Consider the following 21,870-nt stretch of genomic DNA (forward strand, 5'->3'; position numbering starts at 1 on the left):
TAACCCCGTGTCAGATGTGGTGGGTACTGATTTGTATGTAACCACAGTGTCAAATGTGGTGAGGTACTGATGTGTGTGTAATCCCAGTGCCGTGAGGTACTGATGTGTGTGTAACCCCGGTGCCAGATGTGGTGGGTACTGATGTGTATGTAACCCGGTGCCAGATGTGGTGAGGTACTGATGTTTTTGTAACCCCGGTGCAGATGTGGTGAGGTACTGATGTGTGTGTAACCCCGGTGCCAGATGTGGTGAGTACTGTGTGTGTGTAACCCCGGTGCCAGATGTGGTGAGGTACTGATTTGTATGTAACCACGTGCAGGCTCCTATCCAGTACGAAGCTCTGATGCAGAGGGGACTATTTGGACTGTGTGTTGAACGAGTCTCTGAGACTGTACCCGTCTCCCGCGAACTGGGAGAGGGTCCAAGAAGACGGTGGAGATCAAACGCATCGTCATCCCCAAAGACTGCGTTGTCATGGTTCCCACGTGGACCCTCCCCGTGACCAGAGATCTGGTCCGACCCTGAGGAGTTCAAACCAGAGAGGTACTGGACCGCACCGTAACCACAATCCAACCATGACACAACCTTAATACAACCAGTACAACCACAAAACAACCTTAATACAACACAGTACAAGCATCAACACAACCTTAATACAACCACAGTACTAGCATAACACACCTTAATACAACCACAGTAACAACACTTAACACAACCTTAATACAACCACAGTACAACATACCACAACTAAACACCACAGTAACCATAACACAACCTTAATACAACCACAGTACAAGCATACACAAACCTTAATACAACCACAGTACAAGCATAACACAACCTTAATACACCACAGTACAAGCATAACACAACCTTAATACAACCACAGTACAACACAAAACAACCTTAATAAACCACAGTACAAGCATAACACAACCTTAATACAACCACAGTACAACCATAACACAACCTTAATACAACCACAGTAAAACCATAACAACAACCTTAATACAACCACAGTACAACCACAACACAACCTTAATACAACCACAGGACAACCACAAAACAACCTTAATACAAACCACAGTACAACCATAACACAACCTTAATACAACCACAGTACAACCATAACACAACCTTAATACAACCACAGTACAACCATAACACAACCTTAATACAACCCCAGTAAACCATAACACACCTTAATACAACCACAGTACAACCATAACACAACCTTAATACAACCACAGTACAACCAGAATAAACATAAGATCATTACTAATTTTTTGCTCAAACGTAACTAGAGTGCATCATAGTACTTCGGTGCAATGTGCTTTGTGTCTGAACCACAACCACAAATCAACTACAACACAATGTGTAATGTGTAATGTGCCTGAACCACAACCACAAACCACAAATCAACTACAACACAATGTGTAATGTGTCTGAACCACAACCACAAATCAACTACAACACAATGTGTAATGTGTCTGAACCACAACCATAAATCAACTACCCTGGCCCGACCCAATAACACAACCATAACATAACCACAAATCAACTACAACACAATGTTTAATGTGTCTGATCCACAACCACAAATCAACTACAATACAATGTGTCTGCCCTCTCCCTGTCCAGGTTCAGTAAGGAGAACAAGGAGTCTATTGATCCGTACACGTACATGCCGTTTGGAGCGGGGCCCAGGAACTGTATCGGGATGCGCTTCGCCCTGATCATGATCAAACTGGCCATGGTCGAGATCCTCCAGAGTTTCACTTTCTCCGTCTGCGACGAGACCGAGGTGAGACGCTCACCTGAGCAGACAGAATATGACATCATCAAACACCCCTATCATTCATAGATAGAGGCTGCACTTGCCGCAGTACCTGTTTTAACATGGTCATCACCTGTTTTAACATGGTCACCACCTGTTTAACATGGTCACTGCCTGTTTTAACATGGTCACTGCCTGTTTTAACATGGTCATCACCTGTTTTAACATGGTCATCACCTGTTTTAACATGGTCACTGGCTGTTTTAACATGGTCACTGCCTGTTTTAACATGGCCACTGCCTGTTTTAACATGGTCACTGCCTGTTTTAACATGGTCACTGCCTGTTTTAACATGGTCAGCACCTGTTTTAACATGGTCACCATCTGTTTTAACATGGCTTGTTATTCTCTGTAGATCATGTTGGAGATGGACATCCAGGGTTCTGTTCTGTTATTCTCTGTAGATCCTGTTGGAGATGGACAACCAGGGTTATGTTCTGTTATTCTCTGTAGATCCTGTTGGAGATGGACAACCAGGGTTATGTTGTGTTATTCTCTATAGATCCCGTTGGAGATGAACAACCAGGGTTCTGTTCTGTTATTTTATTCTCTATAGATCCCGTTGGAGATGGACATCCAGGGTCTGCTGATGCCAAAACGACCAATCAAACTGAGGCTGGAGCCCCGTAGCAACACCCCTAGCAACACCACCGCCACCTCTCCAACAACATGACCGAATGCAGGAGCACCCTACCCTGGAGTACCCTTCTCTCTCTCTCTCTCTCTCTCCCCCTCTCTCCCCCCTACACACAAAAGGGCTATACTACAGACAGAAATACTCCTCACCCCGCTAATGATCCTGGGCTGGTGTGGTTACATGTGGTCTGCGGTTGTGAGGCCGGTTGGACGTACTGCCAAATTCTCTAAAACAATGTTGGAGGCGGCTTATGGTAAAGAAATGAACATTAAATTCTCTGGAAATAGTTCTGGTGTGCATTCCTGCAGTCAGCATGCCAATTGCTGACTGTGGCATTGCAATATGTGTTGTGTGACAAAACTGCACATTTTAGAGTGGCCTTTTATTGTACAAGGTGCACCTGTGTAATGATCATGCTGTTTAATCAGTTTCTTGGTATGCCACAACTGTCAGGTGGATGGATTATCTTGACAAAGGATGAAATGCTCACCAACAAGGATGGAAACATTTGTGGACAACATTTTATGGAAAAAGGCTTTTTGTGCATATGGAACATTTCTGGGATCTTTAATTTCAGCTCACGAAACATTTTTGTTCAACAGCCTCACTATCTATCTATCTATCGATCGGCTACTGAATATTCAGTCCTTATCCTGCTATATGCTAGTGAATAATTCAGTCCTTATCCTAACCCTGCTATAGGCTACTGAATATTCAGTCCTGACCCTGCTATAGGCTACTGAATATTCAGGCTAGGATTCAATAGGCTACTTAATATAATATGATAATTAGACTGCATTCACGATAAATGTTCAGTTCAGTCAGTTAAATCATAAATTAATTCTGGTCTCAGTTTGAGTAGGACTCAGAAACCCATTTCCACCAGATGAAAGAAAGATAGTAATACTATGGATGCATTAGGGGTACATGTCTTGTTAAAGTTAGACACCAGGGGTATTAAATCCATGGCATGATGTCATGTCTGGATCCTGCACACTACTGGCTGGTGGCTGGAATTCTCCTAGAATGTAGAACTCTAGCTGGTGTTCTGTAGAACTCTCATTCTGTTCCTCTGGGGGTTCTGCTGTCCAGTCATTCCAAAATAGAATCTTTACTGTCTGTTGAGATGATCCCTGCAGCTGCTTTGCTTCAACTTTAATCATCACAAACCAATAAAAATCATCACACTAATGAACAAGGTCGTCTGTGTATTTATTAACATTCAGAAGACAAAAYGTAAGACACAAACACACACAAATATAAATGAGAACAATCAATATAGATTGATTTGTGTTATTTATCCAGACATACTGTGTTTCTATTTTAAATCAGCTGGGCCTAATTGTAGTGTTACGACTTGACTTGGTCATCCACACGTTTCTTTTCAGATCCCAATACCGCCCTTGTGTGGCCGTTGGATGTAAATACACAGCCCAGGTCCCATTACAAACTATTTATCCACTTTCCACATTTTACAGCTCTTGTACTTTCTGCATTTATAAACACAGTGCAGAAAATCGAGCAAAGTTCACATAGAGCAAAGTTCACATAAAGCAAAGTTCACATAGAGCTACTACATTGTGAAGTAATTCCTCCCAGCCTTTAGTGCCTATTGGACATTCATATTTAAATGTACAGCCTTACTTATGGAAATGTGAAGTGATTTCCTACAGTCAAAGTCCTGCAATAAGAGCTACGATGTTAATATTTGTGTAAACTCTTCACATATCATGGACCCAAGATCCAGAGGTGAAGCTGTACAGTGCAATAGAAGTCTGTCCCAATGCAATTCTAATACAGCCACAGTGCGACTTCAACTATGTTTTGTGTGTCAAATGAACTACTTATTGTATTTTGTTTAATTCATATAACAACATTCCAACCCTGTTCAGCATGATCTAATCCAAATATGGTATGATATCCACTATTTATGTCTGTTTGCATCAGTTTCAATATTGGACCCTTATTTTGAAGGCGAACTGCAAATTCCAATGTTGCTCATCATTATTCTAGCTAGCATCACACAGGTGCTTTTCCGACGGGATACAATAATCCCTTGCAACCTGCACGGTCTCAAACAGAGTCCCGAGAACAGCAACGGTCGGTCGTCGAGATCTGTCGCGTCACAGAAGAACCACACTACAACCGGACAGAAAAAACAACTCAAAACCTGTCAGACCATCGGAGAAGTGAACTAAAACGAGCCTGAGAGAAAACGGGACCGTTGTTTTCAGAAGCAGCAGGGAGCCGAACCGGAGGAAAGATGATGAGTTTTCTGCCATACTTCTCTGCTGAGACCTGGACCCTCCTGGCCCTCCTCATCACCCTCATTGTAGTGTAAGGACTTCACATCAAATGTTATTTGTCACATGCATCGTAGTTTATGTCGTGGAAATATTCAATCGATAATATTTCACAAATACCGGAGCCTGTGAGTTCAAATATACTTTTATTACGCCATAATAAAAGCTGTTTCATGAAAACAACTACTTTTCTAGTCTTTGCAAACACTTCTTATAGAGTTGTCCTCCTTACATCACACCCATAGTAACTCCTCTAAATGACTCATCCCCCTCTGGCATTTAACCACCGTTATCTTATTGCCTTGCACTAAGTTTAGGGAAACTTTAGAGCCACAGCAATAGTTCAGAAATACAGACATGTCCTCGACTACGATAGGTGCATGTAGGACCATAGCAACAGTCCATGGAAATAACCAGACATGTTCTCGACTATGACAGGTGCATGGATGTAGGACCATAGCAACAGTCCATAGAAATAACCAGACATGTTCTCGACTACGACAGGTGCATGTAGGACCATAGCAACAGCCATAGAAATAACAGACATGTTCTCGACTAAGAACGATGCATGCATGTAGACCATAGCAACAGTCCATAGTAAATACCAGACATGTTCTCGACTACGACAGGTGCATGTAGGACCATAGCACAGCCATAGAAATACCAGACATTCCGATCAGACAGTGTCATGTAAGCCATAGCAACAGTCCATAGTAAATAACCAGACATGTTCTCGACTAAGACAGGTGCATGTAGGACCATAGCAACAGTCCATAGTAAATAACCAGACATGTTCTCGACTAAGACAGGTGTCATGTAGGACCATAGAACAGCCCATAGTAAATAACCAGACATGTTCTCGACTACGACAGGTGCATGTAGGACATAGCAACAGCCCATAGAAATAACCAGACATGTTTCTCGACTAACGAGCATGCATGTAGGACCATAGCAACAGTCCATAGTAATAACCAGACATGTTCTCGACTACGACAGGTGCATGTGGACATAGCACAGTCCATAGAAATAACCAGCATGTTTCGACTACGACAGGTGCATGTAGGACATAGCAACAGCCCATAGAAATAACCAGACATGTTTCGACTAAGACAGGTGCATGCATGTAGGACCATAGCAACAGCCATAAGAAATAACCAGACATGTTCTCGACTACGACAGGTGCATGTAGGACATAGAACAGCCATAGAAATAACCAGACATGTTCTCGACTAAGACAGGTGCATGTAAGGACCATAGGCAACAGTCCATAGAAATAACCAGACATGTTCTCGACTACGACAGGTGCATGCATGTAGGACCATAGCAACAGTCCTAGAAATAACACAGACATGTCATCCTGCTGGTCCTCTCTGAACGGAACACCCAGTGTTCTGGTGAAATCACAAGAGGTGTAACCATAGCAACAGTATATATTAGACCAACAAAATAAAGCCATGTCCACTCCCAGACAGGTGCATGTCTAATGGTGTCTAATGACCCAAACCCCATAAAGAGTGCACTCATCTTGCGGATTTCTGAAATGTATCATGGCCAGATGTCTGGAAAATGGTCATATTAACCGGTGTAGACTAACAGTGAAATGTTTACTTAAGGTTCCTTTCCAACAATGTATCATAAATCAATTAGAGACCCAGATGGGGACACAGGAGGCAGATGGTTGGAGTCTTAGATGTTAAATAATTCAAAAAGGAGTAGGCAAGAGAATGGTCGTGGACAGGCAAAAGGTCAAAAAAATCAGAGTCAGGGGTATAGAGTGGTAGACAGCCTCGAGGTCGAGGCAGGCAGAATGGTACAGATTCCAGGAGGTTAGAGTGGTAGACAGCTCGAGGTCAAGGCAGGCAGAATGGTACAGAGTCCAGAAACAGGCGAGGTAAGGCAACAGCAAGGGTCAAAACCTGGAGGACTAGAAAAAGGAGAATAGCAAAAGCAGGAGAATGGGAAAACCGCTGGTTGACTTGGACATACAAGAAAACTGGCACAGAGAGCACAGGAAAACACGGGATAAATACACTGTCCCAGAGAGATAGGAACACAGGGATAAATACCTGGCCAGAGAGACAGGACCACAGGGATAAATACACTGGCCAGAGAGACAGGAAACACAGGGATAAATAACAAACGACACTGGAGGGAGGGGGTGGAGAAAACAAGAAGGACAGAGAAACAGATCAGAGTGTGACACAATAACATGGTTATATGTAGAATAACATGGCTATTTACAGAATAACAAGACAATGTAGAGAATAACATGGCTATATACAGAACACTGGTTACATAAATATCATGGTTATAAATATAATAAATTGGTTATATACAGATTACATGGCGTTATACATATAACATGGTTTACTCAGAATAGTGGTTACATACATAATATCATGTTATATAGAGAATAACATGGTTATTACAGATTACATGGCTATATACAGCATAACATGGTTATATACAGAATAACATGGCTACATACAGAATAAAATGGTTATATACAGATATATATACATAATCATCGTTATATACAGAATAACATGGTTATATACGTAATAATGTGTGTGTGTGTGTGTGTGTGTGTGTGTGTGTGTGTGTGTGTGGTGTGTGTGTGTGTGTGTGTGTGGTGTGTGTGTGTGTGTGTGTGTGTTGTGTGTGTGTGTGTTGTGTGTGTGTGTGTGTTTGTGCGTGTGTGTGTGTGTGTGTTGTGTGTGTGTGTGTTTGTGTGTGTGTGTGTGTGTGTGTGTGTGTGTGTGTGTGTGTGTGTGTGTGTGTTGTGTGTGTGTGCGTGCGTGCGTATGTGTGGTGTGTGTACAGGTATGGGTACTGGCCCTATGTGTGTTCACTAAGATGGGTGTCCTGGTCCCAACCTCTACCTTACTTTGGCACAATGATGGAGTATAAAAAGGTTAGTACCAGTTCAGAATAAACATCTCATATTTTAAACAAATGTGTTTTTCCCCCATGTAAATAATACATTGAGAAGGAAAAAGAGGATAGCCGGTTGTTTAAACAATAGTGTTATTTTCCCCCCATGTAAAACAATACAATGAGAAGGAAAATGAGGACTAGCCGGTTGTTTAAACAATAGATAAATAAAATATAATATGAGACATGATCAGTCTAGAAGTTGTGTTATTGACCCTGGGAACCATAGAAAATAACAAACCCTCCTCAACCCTCACCTGTTTCAGGTGTGTTCTCTGTTCAGCTGTAGGACACACCTACATGACCTTCTAAGGCATGAATCAGCAGTTTTTCTCCCCCTCTCTCTCTCTCTCTCTCTCTCCAGGGTTTCACTAACTTTGACACAGAGTGCTTTCAGAAGTACGGGAGAATCTGGGGGTGAGTTCAGTTATCTGTACCGTACTACGATGACTCACAACTGTACTATGCTTTTCCCTTACAATTATTTACCTGGTCGAGCTGTCATGTGACAATGAGGAATAGTATTAATAATATCAACAACCAGAATAATGTTTTCTATGTAGTTTTATATGAGCTGGTTAAATGTMTTTCTCCTCTGTGYAGGATCTATGATGGGATGGAGTTTGTTCTGTGTACRATGTAGGATTGTAGGTGTATCCAGACCCCTTCACTTTTTCCACATGTTGTTACATTACAGCCTTATTCTAAAATTGATGTAATTGTTTTTTCCCTCATCAATCTACACACACAACACCCCATATTGACAAAGCAAAAACTGATTTGTAGATTTTTTTGCAAATATATAATAAAATGTAAAACTGAAATATTATATTTACATAATTATTCAGTCACTTTACTCTGTACTTTGTTGAAGCACTTTTGGCAACAYTTACAGCCTCGTGTCTTCTTGGGTATGATGCTACAAGCTTGAAACTATATTTGGGGAGTTTCTCCAATTCTTCTCTGCAGATCGGTCTCTGGCTGGGCCCACTCAGGACTTGTCCCAAAGCCACACCTGCTTGTCTTGTCTATGTGCTGTAGGGTTGTTGTCCTGTTGGAAGGTGAACCTTCACCCCAGTCTGAGGTCCTGAGAGCTCTGGAGCAGGTTTTCATCAAGGATCTCTCTAACTTTTCTTCATTCAATCTTCCTCAATCGACTAGTCTCCAGTCCCTGGCGCTGAAAAAACATCCCCCATCATGATGCTGCCACACCATGCTTCACTGTAATGATGCCAGGTTTCCTCCAGACGTGACACTTTTCATTCAGGCCAAAGTTTTAATCTTGGTTTCATCGACCAGAGAATCTTTTTCTCATCGTCTGAGAGTCTTTAGGTACTTTTGACAAACTCCAAGTGGGCTGTAGTGCCTTTTACTGAGGAGTGGCTTCTGTCTGGCCACTCTAACATAAAGGCCTGATTCTTGGTCATCTCCTTGACCAAGGCCTTCTCCCCAATTACTCAGTTTGGCCGGATGGCCAGCTCTAGGAAGAGTCTTGGTGGTTCTTTGATTAAAGAATGATGGAGGCCACTGTGTTTTTGGGGACCTTCAATGCTGCAAAATTATTTCCCAGATCTGTGTCTCAACACAATCCTGTCTCAGAGCTCTACGGACAATTTTTCGACCCATGGCTTGGTTTTTGCTCTGACATGCAGTGTCAACTGTGGACATTATATAGACAGGTGTGTGCTTTTCCAAATCATGTCCAATCAATGGAATTTACAACAGGTGGACTCCAATCAAGTTGTAGAAACATCTCAAGCATGATGGAACCAGGATCACCTGAGCTCAATTTGGAGACTCATAGCAAAGGGTCAGAAAACTTATGTCAGGTATTTCTGTTTTCGCTTCTCGTTATTGGGTATTGTATGTAGATTTATGAGCTTTTTTTATTTTATTAAATACATTTTAGAATAAGGCTGTAACTCAACAAATGCCATTGTTTTTTTATTATTAAAACCTTTCAGTGATACCATTCCCCCGGATCCGAATCCTCCTCATCAAAAAAGCTGACTAGCATAGCCTAGCCTAACGGGACAGGGATATCATATAAAATATAATTTTTCATGAAATCACAAGTCCCAATACAGGCAAATGAAAGATCAAACATCTTGTGAATCCAGCCGATATTTCCGATTTTTAATGTTTTTACAGCAAAACCACAATAGAATTATATTTAGCTACACAATAGCCAAATACACACAATGCATTTTTCCCGCAAAAAGGTAGCTATCGCAAAAAAACAGCAAAAGAATGAAATTAATCACTAAACCTTGAGCAACTTCATCAGATGAAAGTCTTATAACATCAAGGTTACAAACACTTGGTGTTTGTTCGAGAATGGTGCATATTTAGAGCTAAATCTGATATACAATTGGTGATACTAGCATCGATTCACTAGAATCTCCAGAGATATTTTGGCACACTCACCTAATCTGACGCAAAGAATCATCATAAAACTTTACATAAAAATACTTGTTGTATGGCAATGAAGATACACTGGTTTTTAATGCAACATGCCGTGTTAGAATTAAAAAAATAACTTTTACCATAACAACCAGCTCGTATAGCGAGACAGCGCACGCCAAAACGCGAATAATAGGACTCAACATTTTTCCACAAGAAATAACGAATAACATCATAAATTGTTTCTATTTTTGTGAGTCTCCATCAGAATCTTGTAAGGAGTCCTTGGTCTAGAACTAAATCGTTTGTTTTGGTTTTAGAATGTCCTTTTCTCCTGTCCGAATTCGCACCAATGCAGCCAAGGTTCTAAAATTCTTGATTGATTCTGAATGTTATAACTTCCCATTTTTCTCTCGACGCAAGAACGGACAACTCCAAAACAGTCCCATAAAACTTGAATAATCTATAAAACTCAGGTTGAAAAAACCTAACTTAGCGCTGTTATTATACAATGTATCAAAATAAGAATCAAGCGGAGATATTCGCCGTGTAAGAACTATTCTCTCCCGCAAGGCAATCAAACAGGCTAAGTCCCAGTACAAGACAAAATCGAGTCCGCAATTCACACAGCTCAGACACAACATTAGCTGGCAGGTCGTCTACAGTCAATCACGGATTACAAAAAAGAAAACCAGCCCCGTCGCGGACGCAGATGTCTTGCTCCGACAGGCTAAACAATTCTTTTTTGCCCCGCTTTAGGACCAATACAGTCCACCGAGACACGGCCCCCTACCAAAACCTGCGGGCTTCCTCCTTGCACTGCAGCCACGAGTGAGTAAAACATCTTAACGTGTTAACCCCTACGCAAGGCCTGCAGTCCCAGACGGCATTCCGCAGCGCGTCTCAGATGATGCGCAGACCGCAGCTGGCTGGTGTGTCTTACGGACATATTCACATCAAATCCTTTATCCCAGCTCTCTGTTCCACATAGCTTCAAGAGGCCACATTGTTCTGTTCCAAGAAAGCTAAGGTAACTGAGCTAAACGACTACCGCCCCTAGCACTCACTTCCGTCATCATGAAGTGCTTTGAGAGACTAGTCAAGGACCATATCACTCCACCTACCGACACCCTAGACCACTCCAATTTGCTTACGCGACCAATAGCTCCACAGACGACGCAATCGCAACCACACTGCACACTGCCTAACCCATCTGGACAAGAGGAATAACCTGTGAGATGCTGTTCATCGATAACAGCTCAGCATTCACACCATAGTTACCCTCCAAACTCGTCATCAGCTCGAGACCCTGGTTCGACCCGCCCTGTGCAACTGGGTCCTGACTTCCTGACGGGCCGCCCCAGGTGGTGAGGTAGGTAACAACACATCTCCCCCGTGATCCTCCACACTGGGCCCACAAGGGTGCGTTCTGAGCCCTCTCCTTACTCCCTGTTCACCCACGACTGCGTGCCAGCACGCCTCCAACTCATCATCAAGTTTTGGCGGATGACACTACAGTGGTAGGTTGATTACCAACAACGACGAGACGCCTACAGGGAGGAGGTGAGGCCCTCGGAGTGTGGTGTCAGGAAAAATAACTCAACTCAACGTCAACAAAACAAAAGGAGATGATGTGGACTTCAGGAAACAGCAGAAGGGAGCACCCCCCTATCCACATCGACGGGTCAGTAGTGGAGAAGGTGGAAAGTTTTAAGTTCCTCGGTGTACACATCACGGACAAACTGAATTGGTCCACCCAACAGACAGCGTTGTGAGAAGGCAGCAGCGCGCCTCTTCAAACTCAGGAGGCTGAAGAAATTCGGCTTGTCACCAAAAGCACTCACAAACTTCTACAGACACATCGAGAGCATCCTGTCGGGCTGTATCACCGCCTGGTACGGAACTGCTCCGCCCACAACCGTTAAGGCTCTCCAGAGGGTAGTAGGTCTGCAGAACGCATCACCGGGGGCAAACTACCTGCCCTCCAGGACACCTACACCCGATGTCACAGAAGGCATAAACGATCATCAAGGACAACAACCACCCAAGCCACTGCCTGTTCACCCGCTATCATCCAGAAGGCGAGTCAGTACAGGTGCATCAAAGCAGGGACCGAGAGACTGAAAACAGCTTTCTATCTCAAGGCCATCAGACTGTTAAACAGCCACCCTAACATTTAGCGGCCGCTGCACATACTGACTCAATCCAGCCACTTTAAAATGGAATTGATGGAAATTATGTAAAAATGTACCACTAGCCACTTTAAACAATGCCACTTAATATAATGTTTTCATAACCTAATTACCCATCTCATATGTATATACTGTACTCTATATCATCTACTGCATCTTGCATCTTTATGTAATACATGTACCACTAGCCACTTTAAACTATGCCTCTTTATGTTACATACACTACGTACTCATCTCATATGTATATACCGTACTCTAACATATCATTACTGCATCGCCATGCCGTTCTGTACCACCATCATTCATATATCTTTATGTACATATTCTTTATCCTTTACACTTGTGTGTGTGTGTAAGGTGTAGTTGTGGAATTGTTAGGTTAGATTACTTGTTGGTTATTACTGCATTGTCGGAACTAGAAGCACAAGCATTTCGCTACATCGCATTAACATCTGCTAACCATGTGTATGTGACTAATAAAATTTGATTTGATTTGATTTTGATTTGTAAACCGAACGCTTAATCAGAAGACAATATCGAGGTGCTTCGCGCGCCTTGGTAGACAAAGGAAATTCCAGACCTGCCACTCCAAAGCTCTTGTTCGACCTCAGATCAAGCTAGACACCCATTCCACTTCCACTGCTGTTGACATCTAGTGGAAGGCGTATAAGTGCATGTATATCGATAAATATAATCCAGTTGAATAGGCAGGCCTGAAACAGAGCCCCATTTTCAGAATTTTACTTCCTGTCTGGAAGTTTGCTGCCAAATGAGTTCTGTTTTACTCACAGATATATTCAAACAGTTTTAAAACTTGAGTGTTTTCTATCCAATAGTAATAATAATATGCATATTGTATGATCTAGAATAGAGTACGAGGCGTTTAATATTGGGCACGATTTTTTCAAAGTGAAAATAGCGCCCCCTATTGACAAATTAAATCAATTTTAAATAAGGTTACAAGGTTACAGCTCAAATATGCCATTGTGAAGGATCTATGATGGGAGGCAGTCTGTTCTGTGTACCATGTGTGTATATATAGTGGTTAAAGCAGGTGTTGTTTCTCCTCTGTGAAGGATCTATGATGGAGGCAGCCTGTTCTGTGCATCATGGACCAAAGCTGATCAAGCCGTCCTGATTAAAGAGTGTTACAACATCTTCACCAACCGCAGGTGAGACACACACACACACACACACACACAAATCTGAATAATAATAACCCAAAAATTATTGCTGATTTTATTAATACATTATTTATGAAATTATTTCAAGTAGTGTGAATATTATGTAAATAGAATAATCAATATTAATTATTAATGATCGTTATTAAATCATATCATTGTTATAACTGTCCTCCATGCTGTAGAACATATATGTCAGAGTCAAGGCCCGCGGGCCACATCCGGCCCGCGAGAAGTTTTTTACGGCCCTGGATGATCTTGATTTATTATTAGAACCGGCCGCAGACCGCAGCAAGCCGGCAGCCCGCAGATCTTTTACACGCACCAATACTACATTTCCACAATGCAACGGTGACGCACCGAGCAGTAGGCTGCTTCATTTCAACATTTATTGCACAGCAGTCGTCAGCATCCAGTAAAATTAACTTTCAGATACCCATCAAAATGGCAAAACGGAAGGTGGACACTGAGAACCGGGGTTTCAAACAAGGTGGGAGTCGGAGTATATGTTACGGGGTAGCTGGAAACCTGTTGTGTCTCTGTGTGGAGAAAGTGTGGCGGTACTGAAAGAGTATAATCTGAGACGACATTATGAAACGAAAACCGCGGAAAAAAACAGAATATGGACATGGAACAAAGGCTACAAAAGGAGAGGAATTAAACGAGGCCTCAATCTCGACAGGCTCTGTTCAAAAAGCCAAATCAAAGGCCGGCTTCTGAGGAGTTAGAAACGGAGCATGGTGATTTGCCTTATACACAGAGGTCGCATGGCTAAGCAGGGAAAGGTGCTTCAAGATGTTTCGAGCTTCGTGAGGAGATTTGTCTGTTCTTGAAGCAAAGGAAAGACACAACAAACTCGAGACGAATGTTTCTGTGTGAAATGGCTTTTCTGTGTGACATTACGAGTCATCTGAATGCAATGAACTTGCAGCTGCGGGTGCGGATCATGTCATCTCTGATATGTAAGTACAGTGAAGGCATTTAAAACCACAACTGACTCTGTGGAGACGCAGATGCGTAAAGAAATTTGAGCCACTTTCCCGCTGCCAGCCAATGAAAGAGAAGCTCTCTAACCAGTGCGTTCCCGAGCGCACAGTTGGCTGATAAAATAGGTATGCTTGCGCTGACTTTCGACGCCGGATTTGCTGACTTTGAAGCACAAAAAGCAGGTTGGAACTGCTCGGTAACCATTTGCTGTTGACGTGGAAAGTCACCACCAAACTCCAAATGGAGTTGATTGACTCAATGCAATGATGCACTGAGGGCAAATATGCGGCAGTGGTGCTGCGGAGTTCGCCCGTTTCCTCCCCGACACAATGCCCAGCTGCGCATCCAGGCTGTCAAACGTTGTCTATGTTTGGCAGCAACATACCTGTGTGAACAACTGTTTTCTTTGATAGACCTGAACAAACATCAACACAGAAGTCGACTTACTGCTGAACACCTCCACTCAATTCTGAGGATTTCCTCAGCTCAGAGCCTTACCCCGAACATTGATGAACTTGTGGAAAGATGGGACACCACCAAGTATCACCTCACCTCAAACAAGTGAACATTACTGTGCAATCACATATTTAGAGTTTTTACTCAGTTCAAGTTTAAAAGTTAAAGTTTAATATTTGTTTTCACTGCATGTTACTTCTCCTTAAACAAGTGTTGTTTTTGATTAATAGATTTTTGCACTTTATTTTATTGTATTTCAATCCAATTATATTTATAAAATATTTCAGTTGAGTGGATGATAGAAAATTGCTATTATTGTTTTTTCTTTGAAGTAAATTTAGCCCACTTTTGCTAAAATAGAAATATAGGGTACTGATGGTGCCTTGAATACCGGTTTCTTTCATTTAATGTTCATGTTATGGGGATTTTTATATAAAGGAAATTTGTCTTTGTGTCTGTTTGAAAATTAAAGATTACTGACAGAGCCATAAGAAAATATTGCTTTATTTATCTGATCATATTGGAATATATTTGTTAGGTTTCAGTAGGTTCAATTAGGTTCACTAGACTATATGCGTCATTAAAAATTTTTCAATGAACATTCGAAAGTCCGGCCCTCGGCTTGTAGCTAAATTTTTATTTTTTGCCCTCCGTCCATTTGACTTTGACACCCTGCTTGTAGAACTTCATGTTTCTGAATGGCGAGCTGTTTGACGCGTTGTCCTTTGCCGAGGACGATACATGGAGACGGATCCGCAGTGTCCTCTCACCTTCCTTTACCTCTGGACGACTAAAAAGAGGTAGAACCATCCCCCATCTCTCCCTTTCTATGTTTTATCAACTTGTTATAACGCTTTAGAACTTGTTATTAACTTGTTATAAACGCTTTATAGCTATTATAAACTCTTCATAAACTCATTTAGCTTGTTATAACTAGTAACTCATTATGCTTGTTATAAACTCTTCATAACTCATTATAGCTTGTTATAAACTATTAACTCATTATAGCTTGTTATAAACTATTAACTCATTATAGCTTGTTATAAACTCTTTATTAACTCATTCTAGTTGTTATAAACGATTAACTCATTATAGCTTGTTATAAACTATTAACTATTATAGCTTGTTGTAAACTATTAACTCATTATAGCTTGTTTAAACTATTAACTCATTATAGCTTGTTAATACTATTAATCATTATAGCTTGTTATAAACTATTAACTCATTATAAACTATTAACTCATTATAGCTTGTTTATAAAACTATTAACTCATTATAGCTTGTTTATAAATATTACTCTTATAGTTGTTATAAACTTTATTAGCTCATTATAGCTTGTTATAAACTCTTTTACTAACTATTATAGCTTGTTATAAACTATTACTCATTATAGGCTTGTTATAACTATTAACTATTATAGCTTGTTATAAATACTGTTAATTATATAGCTCATTATAGCTTGTTATAAACTCTTTACTAACTCATTATAGCTTCTTATAAACTATTAACTCATTATAGCTTGTTATAAACTATTAACTCATTATATCTTGTTATAAACTATTAACTCGTTATAGCTTGTTATAAACTATTATTCATTATAGCTTGTTATAAACTGTTAACTCATTATAGCTTGTTATAAACTCTTTACTAACTCATTATAGCTAGTTATAAACTATAAACTCATTATAGCTTGTTATGAACTCAAACTAAATCAAATCAAATTTCATTAGTCGATACACATATTTAGCAGATGTTACTGCGGGTGTAGTGAAATGCTTGTGCTCCAACACTGCAGTGTTATCTAACAATACCCAAACCTAACAAGTCTAGAAGTAAGACAATGGAATTAAGAGARATAGAAATATTAAGACAAGCAATGTCGAAGTCTGGAGTATAAAATTAAATATATACATATAGTACATTTTTATACAGTCGAAGTCGGAAGTTMACATAAACCCGAGCCAAAAACATTTCAACTGAAGTTTTTCACATTTCCTGACATTTAATCAGAGTAAAAATTCCCTGTCTTAGGTCATTTAGGATCACCATTTTATTTTAAGAATGTGAAATGTCAGAATAATAGTAGAGAGAATGATTCACTTAAGCTTTTATTTCTTTCATCACATTCCCAGTGGGTCAGAAGTTTACATACACTAAATTAGTATTTGGTAGCATTGACTTTAAATTGTTTAACTTGGGTCAAATGTTTCGGGTGGCCTTGCACAAGCTTTCCACAGTAAGTTGGGTGAATTTTGGCCCATTCCTCCTCACAGAGCTGGTGTAACTGTGTCCGGTTTGTAGGCCTCCTTGCTCCCACACGCTTTTTCAGTTCTGCCCACAAATTTTCTATAGGATTGAGGTCAGGGCTTTTTGATGGCCACTCCAATACCTTGACTTTGTTGTCCTTAAGCCATTTTGCCACAAATTTGGAGTATGCTTGGAGTCATTGTCCATTTGGAAGACCCATTTGGGACCAAGCTTTAACTTCCTGACTGATGTCTTGAGATGATGCTTCAATACTATCGCATATAATTTTCTTGCTCATGATGCCATCTATTTTGTGAAGTGCACCAGTCCCTCCTGCAGCAAAGCCACCCCACAACATGATGCTGCCACCCCAATGCTTCATGGTGGGATGGTGTTCTTCGGCTTGCAAGCCTCCCATTTCTCCTCCAAACATAACGATGGTCATTATGGCCAAACATATTATGTCGGCTTGGAGCAGTGGCTTCTTCCTTGATGAGCGGCCATTTAGGTTATGTCGATATAGGACTCTTTTACTGTGGATATAGATACATTTGTACCTGTTTCCTCCAGCATCTTCACAAGGTCCTTTGCTATTGTTCTGGGATAGATTTGCTCTTTTCGCACCAAAGTACGTTCATCTCTAGGAGACAGAACGCGTCTCCTTCCTGAGCGGTATGGACGGCTGCGTGGTCTCATTGTGTTTCTACTTGCGTACTATTGTTTGTACAGATGAACGTGGTACCTTCAGAATGTTTGGAAATTGCTCCCCGAGGCACCTGAGCCCTAGGACCATGCCTCAGGACTACCTGGCATGATGACTCCTTGCTGTCCCSAGTCCACCTGGCCGTGCTGCTGCTCCATTTTCAACTGTTCTGCCTGCGGCTATGGAACCCTGACCTGTTCACCAGACGTGCTACCTGTCCCAGACCTGCTGTTTTCAACACTCTAGAGAGCAGGAGCAGTAGAGATACTCTAAATGATCGGCTATGAAAAGCCAACTGACATTTACTCCTGAGGTGCTGACTTGCTRCACCCTCGACAACTACTGTGATTATTATTATTTGACCATGCCGGTCATTTATGAACATTTGAACATCTTGGCCATGTTCTGTTAAAATCTCCACCCGGCACAGCCAGAAGAGGACTGGCCACCCCTCATAGCCTGGTTCCTCTCTAGGTTTCTTCCTAGATTTTGGCCTTTCTAGGGAGTTTTTCCTAGCCACCATGCTTCTACACCTGCATTGCTTGCTGTTTGGGGTTTTAGGCTGGGTATCTGTACAGCACTTTGAGATATCAGCTGATGTAAGAAGGGCTATATAAATAAATTTGATTTGATTTGATCAGCTGGCCATAGAAATCAGTCTTCTCTATAATCAGTCCCTCTATCAATAGATGACTCGCTGTAAGGAGGAAGTCACGTGAACACAAGTAGGTATCTTTTTTTTCCTTCTCCCCTTTCTGAGGRAAAAAAAACACCAGGAAGAAACAAAGACTGGTATTAGCCTAGCCCTGGAAGGAAGGAGGAGCCTGCCATACACAGTGAGATGAGATGGACTGATGGGCTTTCATAACCAAGGATCCACTCCAGCCAGTCTCCCATCGCATCATACACTATGTCCCCCACCACACCACTCCCCAAGCCTATGCTGCCCAAGCAAATCCTACTACATTTACATCTGAGTCATTTAGCAGACACTCTTATCCTGAGCAACTTACAGTAGTAGTGAGTGCAACACGTTTTCRGACTGGTCCCCTGTGGGAATCTAACCCACAACCCTGGCGTTGCAAGCGCCATTCTCTACCAATTGAGCCACACAGATTTGGGACTAGGCAAGCTAAATCAAGCACACCTAAAATGTGGCAATATTTGGGTGGATTTGGTGGAATTCTGGCTCTAATTAGGCTGTAAAGTGTCAATGGAATCTTGCAACATGGCACGGGATGGTGAAGGAAAGCAGTGCTATAACATACACAGCCCAAAGCCCACACAGGAGTGAAATAATGTCCAAAATCTAAACCTGGTTGTGAGGTTGGCCTCTAAGCACATGGTTAACCTGACCACCACCATGCATGCACCACCTATCTTTTCTTTGGCCTCAGAAAACCCCCTCTTATAGAGAGGCCCTTCCACCATCTTCTGGGTCTATAAAACATGACGAGTAACATCTATCAATCACCCATTTTTACAATGCAAAATGATTTTACTATAACAATAATTTTCCAAATGTTAATTATTTCCTGTAGTCCTACAGACACCCCAAATAACTGCTCATTCATGAGGACTCAGAATCTATGATTCTCCTGATGCTACAATTTAGGTGTTACAATGTTACCACTGCCCCTCAACAATGTGCATGTGTCTCAGAGATATGTGGTAGAGATCCAATAGCTTGCACTGTGTGGTCACCTCGTATAGGAGTGGGACAATTTGCATCCAACTCGTGTAGACATGAGGGTTCAGCTTGACTATCTATCGGCGGATTATTTGTATCCATAGATGGTTCAACTTAACTTACTYGGTGAACAAATACATCCATAGGAGGATCTATGGGAGTTCCCCCACGACTAGTCATGGATATAAACCCGAAGCCCATCCGCACATTGAACCACTTGCAGTGGCCTGCGCCGTGCATGGACTGTTGCAGCCCACTCAGCAAGGATCCTGGCTCCTCTCCTCTATCGCCACCTTTGCCCACCCCTCCTGAAAGCAAGTCGAGAATACAATGTTAAAACATCAATAAAATCACTTCCCATTCGTTTCAGTAAAACTTATTTGGGCAAATGATTCCGCTTCTGAAATGTATTCTGTCCTGTACACAATTCAAATGCAAAGTATTTATTTTCCAGAGCGGGTAACCAACTCATAAAAAACATATATAAAAAAACGTTATTTACATAATTTGCCAGCAGATGGAATTTGCTTGCAGTTGCTTTGCTTTGATTGCTATCTGATAAATAGCCATCATAGGCTACTCCAACTTGGATATTGAAGTGTTTATATATCAGCTATGAACTTCCATCTGCACGTGCGTCACTTTTCATTTTCTAACAACAAAGGTGAAATAACTTTGTATTTGACGCAAAGGACAGGTGTCCATTGTCACCCATAAAGCTCTGCAAAAAGCGCACAAAAAAACTCGAAGTACATCGCAAACGCCGTGGGCGGTAGGCTACATAACACAACATCTTGGAAATAGATACACAACAACATCTCGGAGGCTAGTCAGTACTCTCTCCTTTCCCAGGAAAGAGGGACGCCAGAGAGATCTAAGCAGAGCTACATAGAATATAGAATAACCTTCGTCCATGTTTCCCTGCCAAGTTTCCGCTCCWAACTTCGTTGATATAAACTCTGCGGGTCTTGATATTGTTTATTCCTCTGCGTCAGTCGAATATTCTGATTCGAGCGACCATACTTTAGGGTGCATAATCCAACGTGCGTTCCCCCATAGATTTTCTCTTTCTCTGTTCACGTGACTCTGTCAATTTACATGCTTTCTGGCTACTATTTTGTTTGGTCCGTGCAAACCGGGATCCTTAGGTCGTCCCTAACCAATTGAAGTTGACATGTAAAATGGTTAAGGTAATGGTTAAGGATAGGGTTTAGTAAGGGTTATGATTAAGGCTAGGGGTTAAGATTATGGTAGGGTTTAGGGTATGGACGTCCCAAGGAYACCGGATAGCACTGCCATTTTTTTCTCCTCGAATCCAGGCAAAAGAGTTCGTTCAGAGCACAGAGATAACCAATCGTCGTTCCACAAACCGAACATCAACATATTTGTGTAGGCCTATGCCACGTTAATTTATTCATTAGACCTTTCAAAACATAAGTAATTGACACGCAAATGCTTTAGCTGTCATTTCATGCCAAGAATAAACTGAATGAGTAGCCTAATTTATGTATGGAATATGTTAAATATATAGGCATATCCTTAAGCCATGATATTTACAATACCAGTCAAAAGTYTGGATACAGCTACTCATTCAAGGGTTTTTCTTAATTTTTTGTACTATTTTCTACATTGTAGAATAACATTGAAGACATCAAAACTATGAAATAACACACATGGAATCATGTAGTAAYCCAAAAAAGTGTTAAACAAATCAAAATATATTTGATATTTGATATTTCATCAAGGAGAGTAATGCATCAGATGACCTGGCCTCCACAATCACCCAACCTCAACCCATTTGAGATGGTTTGGGATGAGTTGGACCGCAGAGTGAAGGAAAAGCAGCCAACAAGTGCTCAGCATAATGTTTTGGGAACTCCTTCAAAGACTGTTGGAAAAGCATTCCAGGGAAGCTGGTTGAGAGAAATGCCAAGAGTGTGCAAAGCTGTCATCAAGGAAAGGGGTGGCTACTTTGAAGAATCTCAAAGATAAAATACATTTTGATTTGTTTAACCTTTTGGTTACTACATGATTCCATATGTGTTATTTCATAGTTTTTGACTCCTCAATTATTATTCTAAAATGTAGAAAACAGTAAAAAAAAGAAAAACCCTTGAATGAGTAGGTGTGTCCAACGTTTAACTGTACTGTATATATCAATAAAAACTGTGATCACATTTAACTCCAAGGTAACTATTGCACTGATTAGGCTACTTCGTTATTATCTGTTCAAAATGAATGTCTTTGTAACTGTGACATATCACACATATGCCTATCCTCTTGAAATGTTTTATGTGAGT

General features: G+C 41.2%; 1 protein-coding gene, 1 long non-coding RNA gene and 1 pseudogene across 4 annotated transcripts; all 3 read left to right on the forward strand.

Annotated features, from left to right (window-relative positions):
- The window catches only part of LOC112078716 (cytochrome P450 3A27-like), a 12,900-nt pseudogene extending 9,228 nt beyond the window's left edge, over window positions 1–3,672 (forward strand).
- Window positions 3,673–4,057: 385 nt separating this feature from the next.
- On the forward strand, window positions 4,058–13,479 carry LOC112078715 (cytochrome P450 3A27-like). 3 transcript variants are annotated; one of them, XR_011478807.1, is made up of 5 exons: window positions 4,058–4,811; window positions 7,601–7,691; window positions 8,076–8,128; window positions 13,299–13,313; window positions 13,397–13,479. XR_011478807.1 is itself a non-coding variant. In XM_070442123.1 (4 exons), the coding sequence occupies exons 1-4, from the start codon at window positions 4,738–4,740 to the stop codon at window positions 8,352–8,354; spliced, it is 258 nt and encodes an 85-aa protein (XP_070298224.1). In that variant the 5' UTR covers window positions 4,065–4,737; the 3' UTR covers window positions 8,355–8,369. The 3 variants fall into 3 exon arrangements, 1 of the variants encoding a protein (XP_070298224.1); XR_011478806.1 differs by lacking the exon at window positions 13,397–13,479 and having other exon boundaries at window positions 4,062–4,811; window positions 13,299–13,354; XM_070442123.1 differs by lacking the exons at window positions 13,299–13,313; window positions 13,397–13,479 and adding an exon at window positions 8,315–8,369 and having other exon boundaries at window positions 4,065–4,811.
- On the forward strand, window positions 5,383–6,212 carry LOC139026862 (uncharacterized). Its single transcript, XR_011478808.1, has 3 exons — window positions 5,383–5,406; window positions 5,520–5,586; window positions 6,080–6,212. It is a non-coding gene; the product is annotated as an uncharacterized lncRNA (long non-coding RNA).
- Window positions 13,480–21,870: the final 8,391 nt, after the last annotated feature.

The sequence above is a fragment of the Salvelinus sp. IW2-2015 genome, unplaced genomic scaffold (genome assembly GCF_002910315.2).
Source record: "Salvelinus sp. IW2-2015 unplaced genomic scaffold, ASM291031v2 Un_scaffold6121, whole genome shotgun sequence".
In the NCBI taxonomy this organism is placed as follows: domain Eukaryota; kingdom Metazoa; phylum Chordata; class Actinopteri; order Salmoniformes; family Salmonidae; genus Salvelinus; species Salvelinus sp. IW2-2015.